Source organism: Pelophylax lessonae (genome assembly GCF_965119305.1).
Source record: "Pelophylax lessonae genome assembly, chromosome: 4".
Lineage (NCBI taxonomy): Eukaryota > Metazoa > Chordata > Amphibia > Anura > Ranidae > Pelophylax > Pelophylax lessonae.
The window spans coordinates 452,858,750-452,881,675 of record NC_138771.1 but is presented as its reverse complement, the minus strand read 5'-3'; the positions used below and the strand labels follow the sequence as shown (position 1 = coordinate 452,881,675).

The following is a 22,926-nucleotide window of genomic DNA, read 5'->3' as shown; positions in this document are numbered from 1 at the left end:
CTAGAAGGCCCAACCGGTGCCAACTAGAAGTTTTAAAGGCTCATCAACAAAAGATGAGACAACTGAAATTCCAACGGAAAAAAAACCTCGAGGTAGACCACCGGTCTCCTCAAATTGCGGCCTGCAAAACCTTGCGGCCAAATGAGGCATCCGCCGATGCCATCACATCAACTTTTTGTAAAGGTATGCACCGACGACCAGGTAGCCGCCTTGCACACCTGGACCACTGACGCCTGATGGCGGTAGGCCCAGGAAGTACTGAGCGCTCGAGTGGAGTGCGCCTTAACAGGGAACGGAGGATTCCGACCCTTAATAGAATAAGCCTGTACCACCGTCTGCCTAATCCATTTGGAGATAGTCGCGGCAGATGCAGGCAACCCCTTTCTGGGGCCATCCGTGATCACAAAAAGTGAATCCGTCTTACGGAACGATTCCGTAGTCTTCAGGTATACCCTGATTGCCCGCACCACATCCAAGGAAGGCAACGCACATTCCCGAGGATGACTGGGCTTAGGACACAAGGAAGGTAGCACAATATCTTCATTCAGATGAAAGTCTGAAACCACCTTAGGAAGAAAAGATGGCTTCGGATGAAGAACTACCTTATCCCTATGAATCACCAGATATGGGGAATGACACGATAATGCAGCCAGTTCTGACACCCTGCGTGCAGAAGTGATAGCCACCAAGAAGGCCACCTTCTGGGATAATGTAAGCAAGGGAATCTCCCTAATATTTTCAAAGGGAGGTTTCTGCAGAACCGACAACACCAAATTAAGATCCCAGGGCGGTAAGGGCGCGCGCACTGGCGGAGCCAAGTGCCGCACCCCCTGGATGAAATTCCGCACCAAGGAATGAGTAGCCAGAGGCTTCTGAAAGAAGATTGCCAACGCTGAAACCTGACCCTTGATAGTGCTCAAGGATAGTTTCTGCTCAACCCCCTTTTGCAGAAAAGCCAAGATTCGGGTCACCGAATAGGTACGTGGGGGAAATCCCAAAGATTCACACCACGCGATATAAGCCTTCCATGTGCGATAATAGACTTTGCTGGAAGTCGCTTTCCTTGCTTTAATTAGAGTAGGGATAACTGAAGCTGACAATCCCCTGTCCTTCAGGACCTGGGTCTCAATGGCCAGGCCGTTAAAGCAAGCGACTGTAAAGCACGATGGAAGATCGGTCCTTGAGACCGCAGATCCTCCCTGAGAGGAAGTCTCCAAGGAGCGTCCGTGACTAGTCTGCCCAAGACGGCGTACCCGGCTTGACGAGGCCAGCCCGGAATTACCAGGATAACTGGAATTCCCTCCACCTCTATCCTGCGGAGAAATCTCAGCAGCAACTTGAGAGGGGGGAAACATACAGTAGCTGATACTGCCCCTACGGGGCGTTCATCACGTCTGCTGTGTCTGCTAGAGGACCGCGGGCGCGAGCTACCAACCTCCGCGGCTTCCTGTTGAGCCGACATGCCAACAGATCCACCTCCGGGATGCCCTATTGAAGACACAGCTGGTGAAATCCTTGGTGATCGACCTAAGTCACCACCATGGCATTGTCTGACTGGGTCCGAACCAGGCTGCCCTAGAGCTGCTTGGTCCAGGCAATCAGACCAAGTCAGATCAGTTCCCACACATTTATCAGAAACTTGATTCCTATCGGAAGCGATGACTTCTCCTGGCTGAGCTTTAGAGACCGGAGTCACCGGACCAGAGACTTCCTGGTCCGCTCGCTCAACCGGATCAGATTCCTGGAGGGAACTGGGAATGATCTTTGGAAAAAGTAAAGAAAACGTTCTGCTCAAGGAACGGGAACTACCGCTCCCTGTAGCATATGAATGTTGGCAGGGAAGAATTGCACCGGTAGAAGTGATCGATCCTCGATCTTGTATCCTGATCGTATGATCTCCTGAACCCCTTAGTCCGGGATTCAGGAAGGCCCTGGATCTGAACACCGGTGAAGACGTCCCCCCCACCCCTGAGCTGGGTGGGGGCACACCTTCAGGCTGTATTAGTTTTATCTTCAGGTTTGGCTGAGTCGGCCTTTTGTTTACCTGACCAGCGCCCTTTGAAACCTCCTGAAGGGACTTTGCCCTTCACGCTCGCCCCGGCGGAGCGAACAAACCTTTTATGAGCGGAAAAGGAAGGTCCTCGCCTGTTACGAGGTCCTTTAGCTTTAGCAGTCTGCGGCAAAAAAGTGCTCTTGCCCCCAGTGACATCCTTTATGATCTCATCTAGGGTGGCCCCAAATAGGCGATCCCCCTGAAAAGGGAGATTAGCCAAAGCTTTCTTGGAACCTTGATCCGCCGACCAACACTTTAACCACAGCACACGTCTGAGGACTACAGCTGACATCGATGCATGCCCTAACAAGGGAGTAGCATCCAGGGCTGCGTCACAGACGAACTGTAGTCCTCGTATAATTTGCTCCATCAAATCAGATGCTGCCGGGGGGATACCTCTCCCCTTTAAGTCATGGCGTAGCAATTTTGCCCATTCTGTCAATGTTTGTGAAACTAAACCAATGGCAACCACTGGTCTAAAGGTTGACCCTATCAGGGAAAAAACAGTGCGGGATTCCGCTTCCACTTTTCGATCCACCGGATCCTTAAAGGACGGAGCGTCCTCCAACGGGATAACAGTGGCTTTATTTAGTCTGGAAATCGGTGGATCCACCACTGGTGGTACCGTCCATTTTTTAATGAGGGATTCCTCAAACGGATAGCGTCTAGCAATGCGTTTGGAAATAGCAAGGATTCATTTCGGATGATCCCATTCCTCTTTAATTTTGTTACCAAAACATTTGGGTAAGGGAAAAACCTTCGCCGTCTTGGTAGGCTTACTAGTACCAAAAGGAATTTCCATCTCGGTTACTTCTGCCGGTGTAACCTCAAGTCTTAAGGTTTCCCAGACAGACACAACTAGTGCGTCCACCAACGCTTCTTCTTGTGCTATGGCGGAGGTAGAAACATCCTCCTCACTATCTGAGGAGACATTACCTGAGACAACAGCCCCAGCAGGGGGACCTGCAGCTGCAATGACCGTCTCAGAATCTGAAGTATCAGATGAAATAGGGGTAGGCGGGGGTCGCTTTCTTGACCCCCGTCCCTGACAGGCCATCTCCACCCGGGATACCAAAGACTCCAAAACTGCTGATAATGCATCAATACTCTGTGAGGAACTGGAGGGTCCTGCAGCCACCTCGAGGGGATCAGGTGGGGATACATGTGTGGCAGGGTCCATGATTATACAAGACACTTGCCAAGAAAAATAAAAATTGCAATTTTTAAAAAAAGAATTTTTTTTTTTCTTTTAGTCCCCCAGCGCAGCAGCGCCCCTCAGTGTTACCTGCTTTTGGACCCCACAGAGAGAGAGAGAGAGAGAGAGAGAGAGAGAGAGAGAGAGACCCCAAGGCTCACCACCTGATGCTCAGAAGTTTCTATTCAACCCGCTTCCAGCACTGTCTGTTACGGCTGTGCGTCCTGAGCCGGCTTATGGAAGGATGGCGACCTGCGGATGCTGTATCCAGGCATAGGCATCAGCCTGTATAGTGTCAGGTAGGATACTATCACCTCTATACCTCAACAGTAATGCCTTTTAGCAGTCTGCCACTGACTACAGTCATCTCCCTTACAGTGTCATATAGTGACTATAGATAGTCAGCTCCCAAACCAAGCTTTTAAGAGGGGGATTAATGACACCTGTTAGGATCACATCCATCCATCCCAGAGAGGGGCCCGCGTCCACCAACAAACCCGGCAGGGGGAGAGGGGGAACATTTTACTCACCATACCGGAACCAGGCGGGCGCCAACTCCTGACAGAACCCCTCTCCATCGGAGTGGGGGGCTGTCGACCAATCTGGACGCCGTGACTCTGCTGGTCATCGGCGTCCAGGCGAGACGTTTAACTCGCAGGGTCAGTCCCCGTCCAGTGGGACTATGTCGCGGCCGACCCAGCGCGAAGCTATGGCCTGCACGCGCTCGCAGGCTGAACTGGGGTGACCACTGGATCTCAACATCCAGCCCGTCGCCCAGTTTCAGCGTACTTGCTTGAAGATCTCACAGGAACACTGGAGAAGAAAAGCTGCCTAAAAAAGTATTTCTAAAAAATCTTGCCAGGACCAAAGATCCCAGCAAGGAACTTAGGTCCTTACTCCTAACTAGAGAGAAAAAAAACTGACTTCCTGTAGCAGAGAGAGAGAGGATATACCCTCTGGGACTGCCCCTAAGGTGTGGCCAGAACGTTTCTTTTCTGCCTAGTCCTACTCCTGTAGAGGGCAGTATAACCCGAGTTGATATTAATCAAGGAGGACTACGTCTGTCAATGAGCGACAGAGAAATATTTTTATTAAAAATATTTCTAATATAAAACAAAAATAATTGGTTTATAGGAGCAAAAAATTAAAATCGCAGAGGTGTACCACCAAAAGAAAGCTCTTTGTGGAAAAAAAAAAAAGGACATCAATTTTATTTGGGTACAGCGTTGCATGACCGTGCAATTGTCCATTTAAGTAACGCAGTGCCGAATCGCAAAAAATGGCCTGGTCATTAAGGGGGTAAATCCTTCCGGTCCAGAAGTGATTACGAACCCTCGGGTGCAAGCCATCCGGTCCCGGTGATTTATTTAGGTTAAGTTTTTAAAGTTTAGTTCCAGTCTATCTTCTGTTAACCATGGGGATGCTTTCTGAGGTGTATTATTTTTAACATTACAAGCTGGGTTAGTGTAGCCCCCCCCAATTCTTTTGTGAAGACTGGAGAAGAATTTATTTAGCACTTTCACCTTCTCTCTGTGGCCAGATTCCCTTCATTGTCTTTTATGGGGCCAATGTGTTCTGGTATCGCTTTCCTACTATTAATGTACTTACAGAATTTCTAGGGGTTTTTTTTTTTTTTTATCTCTTCCGCTATATGTCTCTCGTGTTCTATTCTAGCTGCCTTGATTTCGCCTTTACATTTCTTATTGCACTCTTTGTAATGTTGGAATGCTGCCAATGACCCCTCAGCCTTGTATTTTTTGAAGGCCTTTTCTTTATTTTAATATGCATTTTTATGCTGGAGTTTAGCCGTCCAGGGTTTATTTTTGCTCTTAAAATTATTCCCCTTAGTATGTTCTTGAAGCACTCCCATTTTTTCCTCCTTGTTCTTTGTTCCTAGGGTTCTAACCCATTTGATATTGTCTAGCAAAGAGCACAGTTTAAGTTGGCTCTTGAAATTCAGTGTCCTTATATTACCCTTGTGTTTCCTATTACTATGATTTATACTGAAACTAATTGACCTATGGTCACTGTTTCCTCTGTTGCACTGTATTTCTATATCCGTGATCAGGCCAGTATTGTTGGTAATTAGTAGGTCTAGAACCGCATTGTTTCTTGTCGGTGTGTTCACCATCTGACCCATGAAATTGTCCTGCAAAACATTTAGGAACTGCCGAGCATTGGATGAATGTGCGGTTCCTTCTGCCCAGTCTATATCTGGATAATTAAAGACCCCCATTATGACATTTCCCATCTTTGCTGCCATTCCAAGCTGTGGTAGGAGGTCCGCCTCCCCCTCCTCCCTCTGGTTTGGGGGGCCTATAGCATACACCCAATAGTGCTTTCCTTTTGAAATTCTACCCATAGGGATTCTACCTCCTCCTTTGCTCCATTTGGGATGTCGTCCCTCATATTTACCTGGACACTGTTCTTAATATACAGAAATACCCCTCCCCCTTTTCTACCTTCTCTATCTCTGCGATATAGGGAATACCCCTGAATGGTTGCCAGCTAGTCATGAGAGCTGTCAAACCAAGTCTCTGAAATTCAGACAAAATCTAAATCCTCATACATTAGCAGCTCCAGCTCTCCCATCTTGTTGGCCAAGCTTCTAGCATTGGTATACAAACCTCGTAATTTTGTCCGGTTGCATACTGTATCCTTGCATACTTACATTGCTGCATATGGTTAACCCCCAAGTCTTGAGATTATACATTGAGAGAGTGAGATTGACATATATAAATATCTCTATATGGAGATACAGATTTATATCTCAATACCTTAACAGCTGGTTCTTCTTCACTGTCTGACTCCTCTTCTGAGCTCTCATCTGCTGGCTGTGGTGTTTTTAAAGCAGTCTTCTTAACATTAGATGGTGCCAATGGTGTCTGCTTAGTGCCTACAGAGGCAGTGATTGCCTGAGAATGAAGAGTTGTGGCAGCTTTCTGAGAAAGCGAAAAAGGAGAAATAGAAAAATGTAAAAGTAAATCCCCACTTTTGTTCAAAAATCTAAAACATACATACACCCTGTCTGCACTGTATTCACAGCCTGTACTGTGTGATCATCATTAAGATAATGGATGATCACAGGTTCAGAATGGATTCTTTTTAGACCTGGTTTACATTTGTGTTTGGGGGGGGGGTCTGGGGGTAATAAAATTCACAGCACTGTTGTGCTTTTTATACTGTCCCCCAACCGCTCCCCCTTATGCTGCAAAAGCTGACTGCCCAAAAAGCGAGCAGATGACATTACAAACTCCGCCTCAATCCGAGGACGCTTCATAATAATTCAACAAATACAAAGCTTCCTGTGAGCACTCAGCCCTATTTTGCTCCAAGAGTGAGATGGGAAGTCCCTATCTGACTGCCAGAACACAGAACTGTATAGCTGAGGCTACATACGATCATACAGCACACCCATCAAATTTACTTTTTAGTGCAGTAAGTACTTCATTTGGACCAGCTTGACCCAAAGGAATTATTAAAAAAGGACATTAATTGTGGAGTTAGACTTTACCCCTTTGTAAATGTGACAAGCTAACTTCTGGCTATCAGTTGGTAATGATCTGCTTCCACACACCCCCATTACTGCACGCATCACCCACCTTGCTTCCCAGGCTTCATGCACCCATAGGCAAACCAGGATCAGCATGGTAGAGGAGAATCTACACAGGGACCCAGAAGCTACTTTTTACACGTCACTTCTGGGTCAACAGGAAAGGGAGACTAGTGAATGGATGTTTGCTGGTTTCCCTTTTTCTGTTAATAACCCAGTGACTTGTAAAAAGTCGCTTCTGGGTCCCCATGTCATTTTCCCAGGCTGAGGAAGAAGCTAATCAATTGTGATATGCACTGCATTCGTTTCACTGGTATGACAGGTGAGAAACCCGGGGTTTCATTAAAGAGAACTTGTCACCAAAAAATGCATCACACAGGGAACCTTTTGCCCCCTATGTGAAAAATAAAATAAAAAGCATCTGACGCTAAGTCTAGAGTATTGCTGGCTCTAGCTACAATCAACAAGTTTGTTGTTGAACCTAGAGGCTAGGATGTTCCCTATTTTTGACATATCAGGCTAAAGATATGTGGGTGAACAGTCCATTAGTCTTGATCCAGGCAGTGGCAGCTGAGGTAGTCCGATTTCCACTCCTGGGATGTGGACTGCAGAGGTCACTGAACAGTGAGTTTACATTCATCAAATTATTCGGCTTGCGTCCTTAAAGGCTGCATGACTCCTGGTGACCTCTTGATGGTTGTCAGCCGTGGCATTGACTGCACTGATTGGGTGACCTTACAGAAGGGGAGGGGGCGCGCAATGATGTCCAGGCATTAGAAACAAGATTCTACGCATGTGAATGCAAAATTTTTTTGCAGAAGGAACATCTTCAATTGGTACAATGAGAGAAGCATGAAGTGGTCTATAATTCCCTTGTAGAGCTGCGCTGACTTGATAAAAAAACTGTGGACCAACACCAGCAGATGACATGGCTCCCTAAATCATGACTGGAAAATGTTGCATTTCATTTGGAAATCAAGGTCCCAGAGTCTGGAGGAAGAGTGGAGAGGCACAGAATTCAAGGTGTATGGGGTTCAGTGTGAAGTTTCCACAGTCAGTCATACAGCCAAAAGCACCAATACCTGGTTTAATGATCATGGTATCACTGTCCTTGATTGGCCAACAAACTCACCTGAACTACACCCCATAAAGAATCTGTGGGGTATTGTCAAAAGGAAGATGAGACACCAGATTCAACAATGCAGAGGAGCTGAAGGCGACTGTCAAAGAAACTTGGGCTTCCATTACACCTCAGAAGTGCCACAGACTGATCACCTCCATGCCACGCCGCATTGATGCAGTAATTCATGCAAAAGTAGCCCTGACAAAGTATTGAATGTATACTATACTGTACATGGACATACTTTTCATTAAACTAACATTTATGCATTACATTTTTTTTGAGGGTCTTATGTAATATTCAAAAATTTCTGGAGATACTGAATTTTGGGTTTTCACTTGCTGTAAACCATGGTTATCAAAATTAAAAGAAAAATGCTTGAAATAAATCAATCACTCTGTGTGTAATGCATCTACAGTGCATCCAGGAAGTATTCACAGCCCATCCAACCTAATGGAGCTTGAGAGGTCCTACAAAGCAGAATGGGAGAAACTGCCCAAAAATAGGTGTGCCAAGCTTGTAGCATCATACTCAAAAATACTTGAGGTTGTAATTGTTGCCAAGAGGGCTTCAACAAAGTATTGAGCAAAGGCTGTGAATATTTATGTACATGGAATTTATTTTCTCATTTATTTTAAATAAATTTGCAAAGATGTCCAACAATTTCTTTCACGTTGTCATTATGGGGCATTGTTTGTAGAATTTTGAAGAAAAAAATTAATTTAATCCATTTTGGAATAAGGCTGTAACATAACAAAAATGTGAAAACAAGTGCTGTGATACTTTCCAGATTCACTGTATATAAAATATATTAGTTTCACTTTTTAAATTTAAAATAAACCGAGGATATTCTAATTTTATAAAATGTAATATATACCTTAACAGAAGGCTCCTCATCACTGTCTGAAGACTCTTCCTCTGAGCTCTCATCCACTGGCTGTGAAGATTTTAATGGAGTCTTAGCAGCAACCACTGGGGTCGGTTTACAGCTCACGGAAAGAGTTTTTGTCTGAGGCGTTGATAGAACAGTTGCAGATGTCTGTAAAAGAAACAATCGATGTAGTGAATAACTTAGCTGTTCTAGGAAATACAACAGTGCATATTTTAAATATTGTACATTTTTAAAAAGTTTAATTCTGCATGTTCTTAAATGAATTATAGATTTGGACACCTGTGAAAATAGCAAATCAAGTTTCAGCATTTTGTTATAGAGCAAAGCAAAGAAAGGCTTCTTCTCTGGACCAAGCTATGCTTTCCTAATTCAGACTAAGCACTATGAACAGGAAAGACCCTGCCCCTTTCTCCTCAAGATTTACATGTGATGGTGAAGGAAAAGATACCGGTTCTTTAATATCCAGGGTCTCATAAACCACCTTCAATAAATCATCCACCTCCTTAAGGAAAAGCTTGTACCTGGAGGAACTTGGGATCTCTGTCGAGAGTATCTCTAGAGGCGGCAGCAACACTAGGCTCATCCAGAGAATCCACCTCCTTTTCCTCACTCCCCTATGAGATGGAAACAGATGGCATTTACAGGTTGGCTAGGGGGCCTTAGGTCAAAAGCATGGAATGGGAAAACCTGAAAAAAAAATGTGTGTCCAAAATCTCCTGTTTAACACTGGATAGAAGGTCCTTACAGGCTGCCGTGTACACCTTATGCACATGCTCATCAACACAAGCATTACTCCCCCCCCCCCCCTCCCCCTTACAAGGACAGGTAAGTAGCAAAGTCCATGATTCCTCCTACTGTGCCATTCTTGTGCCACTGGTGTCTGCCTCCACCACTGTAGCGTCCACCCGGTTCATCCTATAGAGTGCACAGTCAATAAGCCCCCAGAATTGAAGTGGAGAAAATTGCTCTGATTGCTCTGGTGACAGTCCCTTCTTTAAAAAAGATCTGTCGGTTACCAGCGTTTTCGCATCATGTGGGACCCAGAACCAGAAGTGGCCCAACAGATGCCCACCCCTTCTCCTGCACTCCACAGTTAATTAGTTTACTAATAAACATTAAATACATGGCAAGAATTCCTTACCACTAATGGTTAGCTAAAGAAAAGAAACATGCCATCAACTGCACCAATGTGTCTTGACTTTATACATATAGTGAATGTTCTAAAGTGGCTAACTATGTAGCATTTTGCAACCACTGTCATTGCAAATATTGACTGTTTTATTTTCTCTCTCTTTTTACTAAAACTAATAAAAAATTATTGAAACTAAAATAAAATATAGGTCTATATATCTATATATAAATATCAATCCGTCTACACATAGATACAAACGCACACACTATACGTACACACACACAGACACACCCTGTAAAATTCAAACAATTTCAAATATACATTTTAGGTGTTCATTTTTATCAAAATTACAAAATGCAAAGTGAGTGAACAAAAGAGAAATCCAAATTAAATCAAATATTTATCACTACCTCTTTTGGCTTAAAACCAGCATCAATTCTACTACGTTCATTTGCACACAGGTTTTGAGAGAACTCGACAGGTAGGATGTCCAAACATCTTGGAGAACTAACCACAGGTCATCTGTGGATGAAGACTGCCTCAAATACTTCGATCTTATTATGTAATCTTAGACAGACTTAATGATGTTGAGATCAGGGCTCTGTGGGGGGGGAGGGGGGGTCAAACCATCATTATACTGAAGATGGTTCTTGCTGTGTGTTTGGGGTCGTTGTCCTGCTGCAGAATACATTTGGGGCCAATCAAAAGCCTCCCTGATGGTATGGCATGATGGATAATTGTCTGCCTGTATTTCAAAAGTATTGAGGACACCATTGAACAGGCAAGGTTGAGGCCCCATAGATGAAGCCAAGGTCAGCCAAGGAAACAATGCAGCAGATGAAAGTCGCACCATGCTTTACTTCCTCTCCACATCGGAAAATGTCCAGCAGTGCCATCAACACATAACTGGCGGAAACCAGTGGGACCCAGGTACACCCCCCATCTACTGTCCGGGGAAGACCGGCCATAAGCGGTCTTCGTGGAAGAATTGCGGACAAAAAGCCATACCTCCGAAGTGTAAACAAGGCTAAATGGTTCAACTATGCACGAAAACATTGGAACTGGGGTGCAGAAAAATGTCAGCAGGTGTTCAAAATTTGATTATTATATATGATATTTGGCTGTAGTAGGAGGTGGTTTGTTCACCGAAGGGCTGGAGAGCGGTACAATAATGAGGGTCTTTAGACAACAGCGAGCATGATGGCGGTTCCTTGCAATTTTTTTGCAAATGGAGTTGGAGATTTGGTCAGAATCAATAGTGTCCTCAATGCTGAGAAATACAGGCAGATACCTATCCATCATGCCATACCATCAGGGAGGCGTGCGATTGGCCCCAAAACGTATTCTGCAGTGGAACAACAACCCTAAACCCAAAGCAAGAACATTTTCAGGGAAAAATAACACGGAACCTTAACCACTTAAGCCCCAGCCCTATTTCGGACACTTTTTGTTTACAAGTTAAAATCAGCATTTTTTCATAGAAAACTATGAATTTGAAAAAATTACGAAAAATCACATTTCACTGCATTTAAAAAATACTAAAGTTAGCCCATTTTTTTTATGTATATTGTGAAAGATGATGTCACGCCGAGTAAATAGATACCCAACATGATACGGTTTAAAATTGCGCACACCCGTGGAATGGCGACAAACTACGGTCAATAGAAATCTTAACCACTTAAGCCCCGGAAGATTTTACCCCCTTCCTGACCAGGGGGTATTTTGCGATTCGGCACTGCGTGACTTTAACGGACAATTGCGCGGTCGTGCGACGCTGTACCTAAACGAATTTGACGTCCTTTTTTTCCCACAAACAGAGCTTTCTTTTGGTGGTATTTGATCCCCCAAAAAAAAAAGTAAAAATCAAAATTTTTTTAAATTTTCGGCCAATTTGTTTTATGCTACATATGTTTGGTAAAAAAAAAAAAAAAAAAAAAAAAAAAAAAAAAAAAAAAAAAAAAAAAAAAAAAAAAAAAAAATCGCAAAAAGCGTATTTTGATTGGTTTGCGCAAAAGTTATCGCGTTTACTAACAAAGGGAAAGATTTTTGTCATTTTTGTTGTTTTTTTTTTAACGCGTAATGGCGGCGATCTGCGATTTTTTTTGCGGTACTGCGACATTGGGGTGGACAGATCGGACCCTTGACTGACATTTGTGACACTTTTGGGGTTACCAGTGACATTTCTACAGTAATCAGTGCTATACATATGCACTGTTACTGTAAAAATACACTGGTTGTGAAGGGGTTAACTTTATTTGGGAGGGAGGGGCTGTGTGTATCCCTAGGGGCGTGCTTTCTACTGTGATTGGCTGTGGCTTGAGCTGTAAGGACACTGATCAATGGATCTACATACTAGATCCGTTTGATCAGTGTCTTTACAGCGAGGAGAATGACAGGTGGCTTGTTTACACAAGCTGCCTGACATTCTCCCTCTCCCCCCGCCGATCGCCAAGTGACAGGCGGACATCGGGTCCGCTGGTCACACGCGCGGGGGGGGGGGGGTCCGTGACCACGCGCTCGCTCCCTAGACCCTTACAAGCTAGTGACGTAGCCCTACGTCACTTTGCCTGTGAGGGGCTGACTGCCGACGTAGATCGGCGTTAGGCAGTCGGCAAGTGGTTAATAGGCGACGCTTTAAAAAATTTTAATGGTTACCAGTTTAGAGTTAGAGTGTAGCTCTTTTTTAAAAATTATTGCTCACGCTCTGGAGATTGCAGGGATACCTCACATGAAGACAGAAAGCCGACCGTTGGCTCTAAACCACAGTACCTGGATGGTGCCTCTAGCTAGAGGCATCATCCCGGTATAACCCCGCAAAGTCTGCCGACGTAGCCCTACATCACACTGTGGTAAGTGGTTTAAAAACGGCTCCTGTCCCACACAGCCCCGCCCTGTTGCTCTCCTCCCAACCAGCCCCGCCCTGCTGCTCTCCTTCCACCCAGCACGCCTCGCCTGTCAAATCTATGTAGCTCAGAGCCAAGTGAAGTGTTTTAAAACTTGGCTCTGTGTAACACAGGTCTGACAGGCAGGAGGCAGGGTGGGGACTGCACTGTGTTGGAAAAAAGCCCACATGCTTTTAAAAAGGACCAGTGACAGCTGCACTGCAAGCTGAGAGGAGGCGAGTAAAAACGTTGAAGGGAAATGGAGAAGGGAGGTGTGTGGTTGTGCAGAGAGGCAGCTGTGGGGGAGGTGACAGCTGTGAACCGCAGAGGGGGTGAATTTGTGAAGAGGGGGTAAAGAAGAAGAGGTCAGCTGCGTACAGGGGAAAAAAGTGGTGAGCTGCGGACGTGGAGGGGGAAAGCAATGATATGCTGTGAATGGGGAAAGGAGGTAAACTGTGGATGGGGAGCATAGACGAGCTGTGCACAAGGGTTGCAGAGGTGAGCAATAGATGGTTACATCGGGGGAGATATGAAAGCACTGTCCATTGTGCTGATTTTTTTTTTCCTGTGCCCTGTGTGTTTTGTGCTCCTAAGTGCGGTACTCTGTGCCTTGTTGGGTCTTGGCAGATTTGGCACCCCTTACTACAATGACGGAGTTGGAGGTGGAGAGCAGACTAGGTGAGTTCCTGCACCTATTCTCTGAGAAAAAAAAGCTATATTATATATATATATATATATTTTATATATATATATATATATATATATATATATATATATATATATATATATATATATATATATATATATATATATATATATATATATATATATATATATATATATATATATATACACACACACACACACACACACACACACGCACACATACATACATATATATATCCCACATGGCAGCGACTCAATGTATTTAGGCATCTAGATGTGGTGAAGATGAAGTTCAAACCAAGCATCAGAATGGGGAAGAAACTTTGAACATGGCATGGTTGTTGGTGCAGATGGGCTGGTCTGAGTATTTCAAAAACTGCTCATCTACTGGGATTTTCACGCACAACTAACTGTAGGGTTTACAGAGAATGGTCCAAAAATGGAAAATATCCACTGAGCGGCATTTGTGTGGATGAAAATTCCTTGTTGATGTCAGAAAATCAGAGGAGAATGGGCAGACTGGTGATGATAGAAAGGCAACAGTAACTCAAATAACCACTTGTTACAACCAAGGTATGCAGAATACGAACACAAAACAAAGCGGATGGGCTACAGCAGCAGAAGATGACCACACTGGGTACCATTTGTCAGCTAACAGGAAACTGAGGCTACAATTCGGACAGGCACACAAAAATTGAATAGAAGATTGGAAAAGTGTTGCCTGGTCTGAGGAGTCGATTTCAGCAGCAAAATTCAGATGGTAGGATCAGAATTTGGTGTAAACAAGAAAGTATGGCTCTCTCCTGCCTTGTATCAACGGTTCAGGCTGCTGGTGGTGGTGTAATGGTGTGGGGGATATTTTCTTGCCACACTTTGGGCAGCTTAGTACCAACTGAGAACTTTTTAAACTGCCACGGCCTACCTGAGTATTGTTGCTATGTTCATCCCTTTATTTTATGACTACAGGGTACCCATTTTCTGATGGCTACTTCCAGCAGGATAATGCACCATGCCACAAACCTCAAATTACAGTGCCTTGCAAAAGTATTCGGCCCCCTTTAACTTTGCGACCTTTTGCCACATTTCAGGCTTCAAACAAAGATACAAAAAATTACAGTTTTATGAAGAATCAACAAGTGGGACACAATCATGAAGTGGAACGAAATGTATTGGATATTTCAAACTTTAACAAAAAAACTGAAAAATTGGGCGTGCAAAATTATTCAGCCCCTTTACTTTCAGTTCAGCAAACTCTCTCCAGAAGTTCAGTGAGGATCTCTGAATGATCCAATGTTGACCTAAATGACTAATGATGATAAATAGAATCCACCTGTGTGTAATCAAGTCTCTGTATAAATGCACCTGCACTGTGATAGTCTCAGAGGTCGGTTTAAAGCGCAGAGAGCATCATGAAGAACAAGGAACACACCAGGCAGGTCGGACATACTGTTGTGGAGAAGTTTAAAGCCGGATTTGGATACAAAAAGATTTCCCAAGCTTTAAACATCCCAAGGAGCACTGTGCAAGTGATAATATTGAAATGGAAGGAGTATCAGACCACTGCAAATCTACGAAGACCTGGCCGTCCCTCTAAAAACTTTCAGCTCATACAAGGAGAAGACTGATCAGAGATGCAGCCAAGAGGCCCATGATCACTCTGGATGAACTGCAGAGATCTACAGCTGAGGTGGGAGACTCTGTCCATAGGACAACAATCATTCGTATTCTGCACAAATCTGGCCTTTATGGAAGAGTGGCAAGAAGAAAGACATTTCTTAAAGATATCCATAAAAAGTGTCGTTTAAAGTTTGCCACAAGCCACCTGGGAGACACACCAAACATGTGGAAGAAGGTGCTCTGTTCAGATGAAACCAAAATCTAACTTTTTGGCAACAATGCAAAACGTTATGTTTGGCGTAAAAGCCAAAAAACTTTTTGGCAACAATGCAAAACGTTCTGTTTGGCGTAAAAGCAATAGCTCATCGCCCTGAACACACCATCTCCACTGTCAAACATGGTGGTGGCAGCATCATGGTTTGGGCCTGCTTTTCTTCAGAAACTGCTGTTCACAAACGCTCTCCATCCAACCTCACTGAGCTCGAGCTGTTTTGCAAGGAGGAATGGGCAAAAATTTCAGTCTCTCGATGTGCAAAACTGATAGAGACATAGCCCAAGCGACTTACAGCTGTAATCGCAGCAAAAGGTGGCGCTACAAAGTATTAACTTAAGGGGGCTGAATAATTTTGCACGCCCAATTTTTCAGTTTTTTATTTGTTAAAAAAATTTGAAATATCCAATAAATTTTGTTCCACTTCATGATTGTGTCCCATTTGTTGTTGATTCTTCACAAAAAAATAATTTTATATCTTTATGTTTGAAGCCTGAAATGTGGCAAAAGGTCCAAAAGTTCAAGGGGGCCGAATACTTCTGCAAAGCACTGTATCTCAAATTGGTTTCTTGAACATGAAAATGAATTTACTGTACTTGATTGGCCGCCAGCGTTACCAGAAAATCCAATAGAGCACCTTTGGGATGTGGTGGAATGGGAGATTTGCATCATGGATGTGCAGCCGACAAATATGCAGCAACTGTGTAATGCTATCAAGTCAATATGGACCAAAACATCTGAGGAATGTTCCAACACCTTGTTGAATCTATGCCACGAAGAATCAAGGCAGTTCTGAAGGCAAAAGAGGGTCCAGCCCAGCGGTATTAGCAAGGTGTACCTAATAAAGTGGCCAGTAAGTGTATATACAGTACGTACTTGTGAGGCACTGACTGTCAAAAGTCTGCACGGTGTGTATAGGTCACAAACAGGAACCCAAGAAATAGTTTATGGTGAGTACAAAAAAAAAAAAAAAAATCAATTTTCTCACTTATCCATTAAGGAGCACAGAAATGTATTTGTCATGCCGTCAGAATAACCAAAAGCATTCCAACTGAGAAATGGGCAGCAAAGAAACAATTGCTAAACAGATTAAACAAAAAAAGAAAAACTTGGGACTGCCTGCAGACTATTCAAGCTACCAGAAGAGGCTGAAGACCACCACCATGGACTATAGTGACTGACCTGTTTAGACCACACCTGCAACAACTCAGAAGAAGGCTAAAAAAGGCTGCATGAACAAAAAAAAGGCGGATATGGGGGAAACAGCCCTGTGACTTTGTAGTGAGGACTTAAGCTGTAAAACCTTGCCCACAGATGACTGTCCAGTCATCAACACTGGAACGCTGCAAAACCTGATCTGGCCGAATCTTGCAAGTGTTTGGTCTTTTGAGAGGGTGCCAATTACCAGGACCTGCAAAAAGCGCTCTTTGTTGAAGGTCATCTGAGCATCACACAGCATAGATATCAGGAATAAGAACTAGGCTGAACACAAGAGCCAAATCTCTGACAAGTAGAAAGGCATGCATCCGATTGAGAGCCTGTAGTGCCCGATGAGGGCTTTTTAGCCTGAATGGTGGGCACTGCATTTCTGTTTTCAAAAGGGAAACAGCAATATGATGACCACTTTAAAAGATCGCTGCTACTTTCCTTCATCCACTTTTTTTTTTCCAACTGGCTAAGCTATACACAAAATGACACTATTAAGTGATCGCTTAAACAAGTGTTCTGAAACCTGCTTACAGGTTAACCTTAAATTATTACTAATTCTCAAAATATTTTGAGGTTTCCCCTGGCCCCTTTAACACACCTTGGTAGTTGCCTCCTCATCACCGTCTGACGACTCTTCCTCCGAAGTCTCTTCTGATGGCATTCCAACCTTGGCAGCAGCCACTAGTGTCATTGAAGAAGCCACTGCCATTTGTGAAGTAACTGCAGAGGGAGTTTTCTGCTGAAATGACAGAAGAACCATTTAAGTTGAAAAAAAAAAAAAAAACTCCACACTATGAACAGTGAGGCCGAATTTGATAATGTCAGTCATGTCTGATTTACGATCTCTTTTCTAATTCCAGCAGCCAGTTCAAGCAAAATCACTGCAAGTCTAAGGGTAATTAATCAGGTACCAAGTCTTAGGAACATCGCTAACCAATTTCCTGGCATGTGGCTTAATACAAGCCTAATTCTAGAGGGTGGAACACTGTAAAATCTACAAAAAAACAGAATGCAGCGAATTAAAGGTCTCATAAACCCATATTTTATTCACAATAGAAAACTTTCAAATGTTTAAATTGAGAGAATGTACTATATTAATAATAATAAAAAAAAAAAGTAGTAATTTCTAAATTAATGGCAGCAACACATTTATACAATTGTAAACATGGGACAGGGCCACGTTTACCATGATGTAGCATCCCCTTTTCTTTTAACAGTCTTGGAGGGGAGACCACAAGTTCCCAGAGTTTTTGGAGAGGAAGGTTGTCCCATTCTTGCTCAATATAGGATTCTAACTGCTCAAAAGTCCTGGGTCGTCTTTTTTCATTTCAAGATGCCAATTGTTTTCAATTGGTGAAAGGTATAGACTGCAGGCGGCCAGCTAAGCACCCAAACTTTTGTACAGTGAAGCTATGTTGTCATCAAAAATGCAGTCCTGCTGACATATACAAGGCATTCCCTGAAAAAGACATTGTCTTGGTGGGGGCATACGCTGCTTTAAAAACCTAGCTCTTTCAACATTAAAAGGTGCCTTTACAGATGTGCAGGCTGACCATCCCATATGCACTAATGTGCCTCCATACCATCAGAGATGCAGGCTTTTGAAGTTTGCGTTGAGAGCAACTAGTACTATTAAATGTCAAATTTCAATTCGATTGACCACAGAACAGTTTTCCCCTGTGCAGCAGACCAGTTTAAATGAGCTTTGGCCCAGAGTTTCTGGATCATGTTCAGATATAGCTTCTTCATTGCACGATCGAGTTTTACCTAGCATTTTTTGGATGGCACGGTGAACTGTGTTTACAGACAGGGATTTTTGACAGTACTCCAGAGTCTATGCAGTGATGTCAATCACAGAATCATGCTGGTTTTTAATGCAATGCCCTTGGCCTTGTGTATCGGTTTTGTCCCCCTTGCACACAGAGATTTCTCCAGATTCTCAGAATCTTTTGCTATTATGTACTGTAGATGGTGATACATTTAAAGTCTTTGCAATTTTAGATTGGGTAACATCTTTCTGAAATTGTTTGACAATATTTAGAAGTGGCTTTTCACATAGTGGTGAACCTCTGCCCATCTTTACGTCAGACACAGACTCTTTAAGAGGCTCTTTTTATACCCCAATCATGGTACTAAACCTGTTGCCAATTAACCAACTTGGTGGCAAAATGTTCTTGAAGCTCCCCCTTGTTACTGCCACTTACATTGCCATCTTTTTGTTGTCCTGTCCCGACGTTAAAGGGTTACTAAATCCACAACAGTAAAATCAGTCTGCATATGCAATAAAGCATGCTTGTTATACTCACTGTGGAACCTAAGGGGTTATTCCTCTGCATTGTGTATAAAGGCTGTTTGAGCCTTTATGACATACTGATGCCAAGGGGCCACTAACGCATACGAGGCGTCCGCCAGCGGATCGCGCGTTCTTGCCACGAACCTTTCCATCTTTTGGTTTAGCCGAGATGCGAACAGATCCACGTTCGGGGATCCCCACTTCGCACACAGCATTTGGAAGACCCCCGGGTGTAAAGACCATCCCCCCTGGTCCAGGGTCTGGCGGCTCAGATAGACGGCCTACCAATTCTCCACACCCGGAAGTGAACTGCTGAGATCACCGGGACATGAGTCTTGGCCCAAGACAGAATGTCGGTCACCACCCGGGCCGCCCGAGCATTCCTGGTGCCCCCTTGGAAGTTGATTTAATCCACCGCAGTAGCATTGTCCGTCCGTACCCAGACAGGACGACACCCAAGACAGTCCGACCACTGGAAGAGAGAGTTTTATCGCTCGCAATTCCAGCACATTTATCGGGAGGGAGGATTCCTCCCCCGACCAAGTGCCCTGGGCAGACAGGTTGCCCAGGACCCCACCCCAGCCCGACAGGCTGGCATCCGTGGTACTCACCGTCCACACCAACGGATGGAAGGACTTGCCCTCCGCCACCGACGGGAGCTGGAGCCACCCCAGAAGAGCCAATCTGGTCTGACGGTGCAATGAGACACTCAGATCCAGAGACTGAGGCAGTCTGTCCCACCTGGCCAGGATCTCCGCCTGGAGAGCCAGCGTGTGAAACTGAGCAGAGGGTATCGCCTCAAAAGGCAGATACCATCAACCCCAGGCCCCGCATACAGGTCCTGAGTGACGAGGACGGATTGTCCCTGAGGGACTTGAGCTCGTCCTGCAAGGTCCGGAGCTTTTCCTCCGGCAAGAACACCTTTGCCTGAGCAGAGTCTAGAATCATTCCCAGAAAGGGAAGACGAACCGAAGGAGACAACGTCGATTTCTGAACGTTGATGGTCCATCCGAACTCCTGGAGCGTCTGTACCGTGGTGGACAGATCGCGCACTAGGTCCTGGCTGACACGCGATCTCAAAAGTAGATCGTCCAGGTAACCCAAGACCGCAATGCCCTGAGCCCTCAGCAGGCCCAGAACCGGCGCCAACACTTTGGTAAAAACCCTTGGTGCCGAAGCGAGACCGAAAGGTAACGCCACAAACCGGTAGTGGTCCTCTGCGATATCAAACCGAAGGTACCGCTGATGACCCTCGAAAATGGGGATGTGCAGGTACGCATCCTTGAGTTCTATTGAGGCCAGGAATTCCCCTGGGTTCAGAGAAGCCACCACCGAGCGGAGAGATTCCATACGGAATTTCCGAACGCGCACAAGGCGGTTCAGCGCTGTCAGGTCCAGAACAGGACGCACTTTGCCCTCCTTTCTGGCACAGTGAACAGATTTGAACAAAACCCCCGAAACCTGTCCCGATGAGACACCGGGACAAGCACCCTCTGAGCAAGACGGTCCTGAACCGCGTAGTGCAGGTCCTGCAGACGCCCCGGAGGCAAATGAAGATTTGAGGGAAAAAATCTGTCCGCCGGCCGGGAAGGGAATTCGATCTTGCATCTTGATCGAATGATTTCCTGAACCCACCTGTCCGAAATTCGGAGCAGCCAAAGTTGGAGGAAACCGCGCAAACGGCCCCCCACTCCAGAAATGGGTGAGGATGCCCCTTCAGGCAGAGGCGGACTGACAAGTCGAGCCGGCATAGCCTGACTTCTGCTTACCCGCCCAGAGCTTCTTCTGACTGCCCTGGGCCTTGAAGGGCTTGCCCTAGGATTGCTTCCGAAAGGCACGAAAGGACCCCTGAGTGGATCTAGGCGCAGAACCCCGCTTGCCTTGAAAGGACTTGTTCGTCGGGTTCTGGGGCAGCAAGTGCTCTTGCCCCCTGTGACGCCCGTCACCAGGGTATACACCGCCTCGCCATAAAGGAGAGAGCCAGCATACGGAAAACCAGCAACTGTTTCTTGCGAGGACCGGTCAGCCGACCAGCATGTCCGCCACATCAGCCGCCGGTGCAGCACCGAGACACTAGGGAGGCGAGTCACTAAAGGGGCCTCATTAAGGGCCGCATCACACCAATACATGATTCCTTGGTGAATTTTATCCACCATTTCCAGCCGGGCAGGCGGATCATCATCAGACACGAGGTTGCTCCTAGGCACCTTAGTCCATTCCGCCATCGCCTGAGTCACCAAAACGGACGCGAAAATGGGTCCGAGCCAAGAGCCCGCCACCGAATAGGAATGGTGGGCAAGAGACTCCAACCGCCGGTCCGTGGGATCCCGGAAAACCGGGATATCCTCAGCAGGAACCAGTGTAGCCTTGTTTAACACGGCCACGGTGTGATCAACCTGTGGAGGCACACCCCATCGTGATTCCATAACCGAAGCAAAGGGATAAAGCAATTTGAACCGACTAGGCACCAGGAATGGACGTTTTAACGTGCGCCATACTTCATTAACCGCGTAATGAAACTCAGCGGGCCAGGAAAAAACCTGCGCCGACTTGCGGGTCCTGTGGGTCCCAAATGAGGACACCACACCCGGAGGACTGGGCTCATCCTCCAAATGCAGTGTTTCCGTAACAGGAACAATTAAATCATCCATGGTCACCCGCTCTGCAGGCGACCCCGGGGAAGAGGTATTAACCCTTCCACCTCTGCCTCCCCCTCAGACCCCAACAGGTCCAAGGATGAGCGAGACCCTGAAAAGGGCACGCTCGCAACAGCAGTAGCCATATCACCATCTGAATTAGAGGAGAGAGACAATCCGAGCCTCTTTTTTAGCAGCACGTTCAGCCATCAGCATTTCCATGATTGACACCAAGGACGCCACTACAGCGTCCAAATCAGGTCTCAGGGGGGCCACAGGAGAATTGGGGACCCCCACCAGAGCTGGGGGGAATATTCTGTCCCGATAATCCATTGCTCAAACGACAATCAAAGTGCAAAAGAAAAAATTTGTACTGCCCCTTTTAAGAGCGCTGCGGAGTGAGCAGCCCACCGCTACAGCTACAGTGACAAAAGACCCCCAAACAGGAGAAGACAAAACTGAGCTACAATGACAATACAGAAAAAATTATTGAGAGCAATAACCTGCAGAGCCCCGCAGAGTGTTGCCACCGATGACCTAGGCTGAACGTATAGGCTGCATGACTCAGGGAAAATGGCTGCCCCATTGGATTGCATTGAAGGCTCTGCCAAAATGGCCGCCGAATCATGCGGTCGGAACGATCGTTGGGCTACCGCAAAATGGCGGCGGATGGCGCCAAAAAACAGCATGTAGATAGCCCACAAAGAAGCCCAACATGCCTGCCCATTCTTAAAATGGCGGACCGCGCGGTTTTCTCCCGCTGCGGTCGCCGCACACGCAGTCTATACCCCCCAAACACCGAAGTGACACAGGGACCCCCAAACACACACAGCACCGCAGTGCATGTACAAGCGATCCCTGCAGGGATCGCACCAGGGAGTCACACAGGCACAGACATGGGGAACACACAGCAACACAGACTGCCACCACAGACAGAGGCCCCACACAGAAGTACTTACCTGTACCAGATGGCGTGGGGAAGCCTCTCAGAACGGAAAGCCGCTGTCCTCATCTGACAGGGAATGCCGTTAGCCAGGGACATTGCACTGCATGCAGGGCAGATGCGTCCATGTGAGGTAGCCACCTCACGGCTGCATCCCTGCTGCGAGCAGGGATGGGTCGTTCATAATGCTAGGGTAAACCATAGCTGAACGCTCGATTGCGGGCTGGGGGTCCATCTGACCCCCTGCCCTGGAGAACCAGGGCGGTCAGTCCGAATCCCAGCGCATGAATCCATCTTCATCCGAAGAGTCGACTAAAACTAAAGCTGACAAAATAAACAGCTAGTAAAGTAAGAAAAAAACTGACATTTTCAAAGAAAAAGATTAGATAGGCTGAGACTGTAGCCCCAGCACAGGGAAGCCTAACTGTTCCTGACGCTAGGCAGAAAGAAACTGAGTTGGGAGT

The 22,926-nt window shown here is 45.7% G+C and overlaps 2 protein-coding genes across 2 annotated transcripts in view; both read right to left on the bottom strand.

Annotated features, from left to right (window-relative positions):
* The window catches only part of LOC309552698 (uncharacterized protein), a gene marked incomplete at its 5' end in the record, with an annotated part of 175,645 nt that extends 158,823 nt beyond the window's left edge, over window positions 1-16,822 (bottom strand). Inside the window, 4 exons of the mRNA XM_082253624.1 lie at window positions 6,026-6,190; window positions 8,799-8,960; window positions 9,335-9,427; window positions 16,787-16,822. Of these exons, the coding sequence (XP_082109750.1) occupies window positions 6,026-6,190; window positions 8,799-8,960; window positions 9,335-9,427; window positions 16,787-16,822 (456 nt within the window). The remainder of the gene's footprint in view (window positions 1-6,025; window positions 6,191-8,798; window positions 8,961-9,334; window positions 9,428-16,786) is intronic.
* Window positions 16,823-17,179: 357 nt separating this feature from the next.
* Window positions 17,180-22,926, bottom strand: part of LOC309552697 (uncharacterized protein) — a gene marked incomplete at both ends in the record, with an annotated part of 70,203 nt that continues 64,456 nt past the window's right edge. The window contains one exon of the mRNA XM_082253623.1: window positions 17,180-17,329. Within this exon, the coding sequence (XP_082109749.1) occupies window positions 17,180-17,329 (150 nt within the window). The remainder of the gene's footprint in view (window positions 17,330-22,926) is intronic.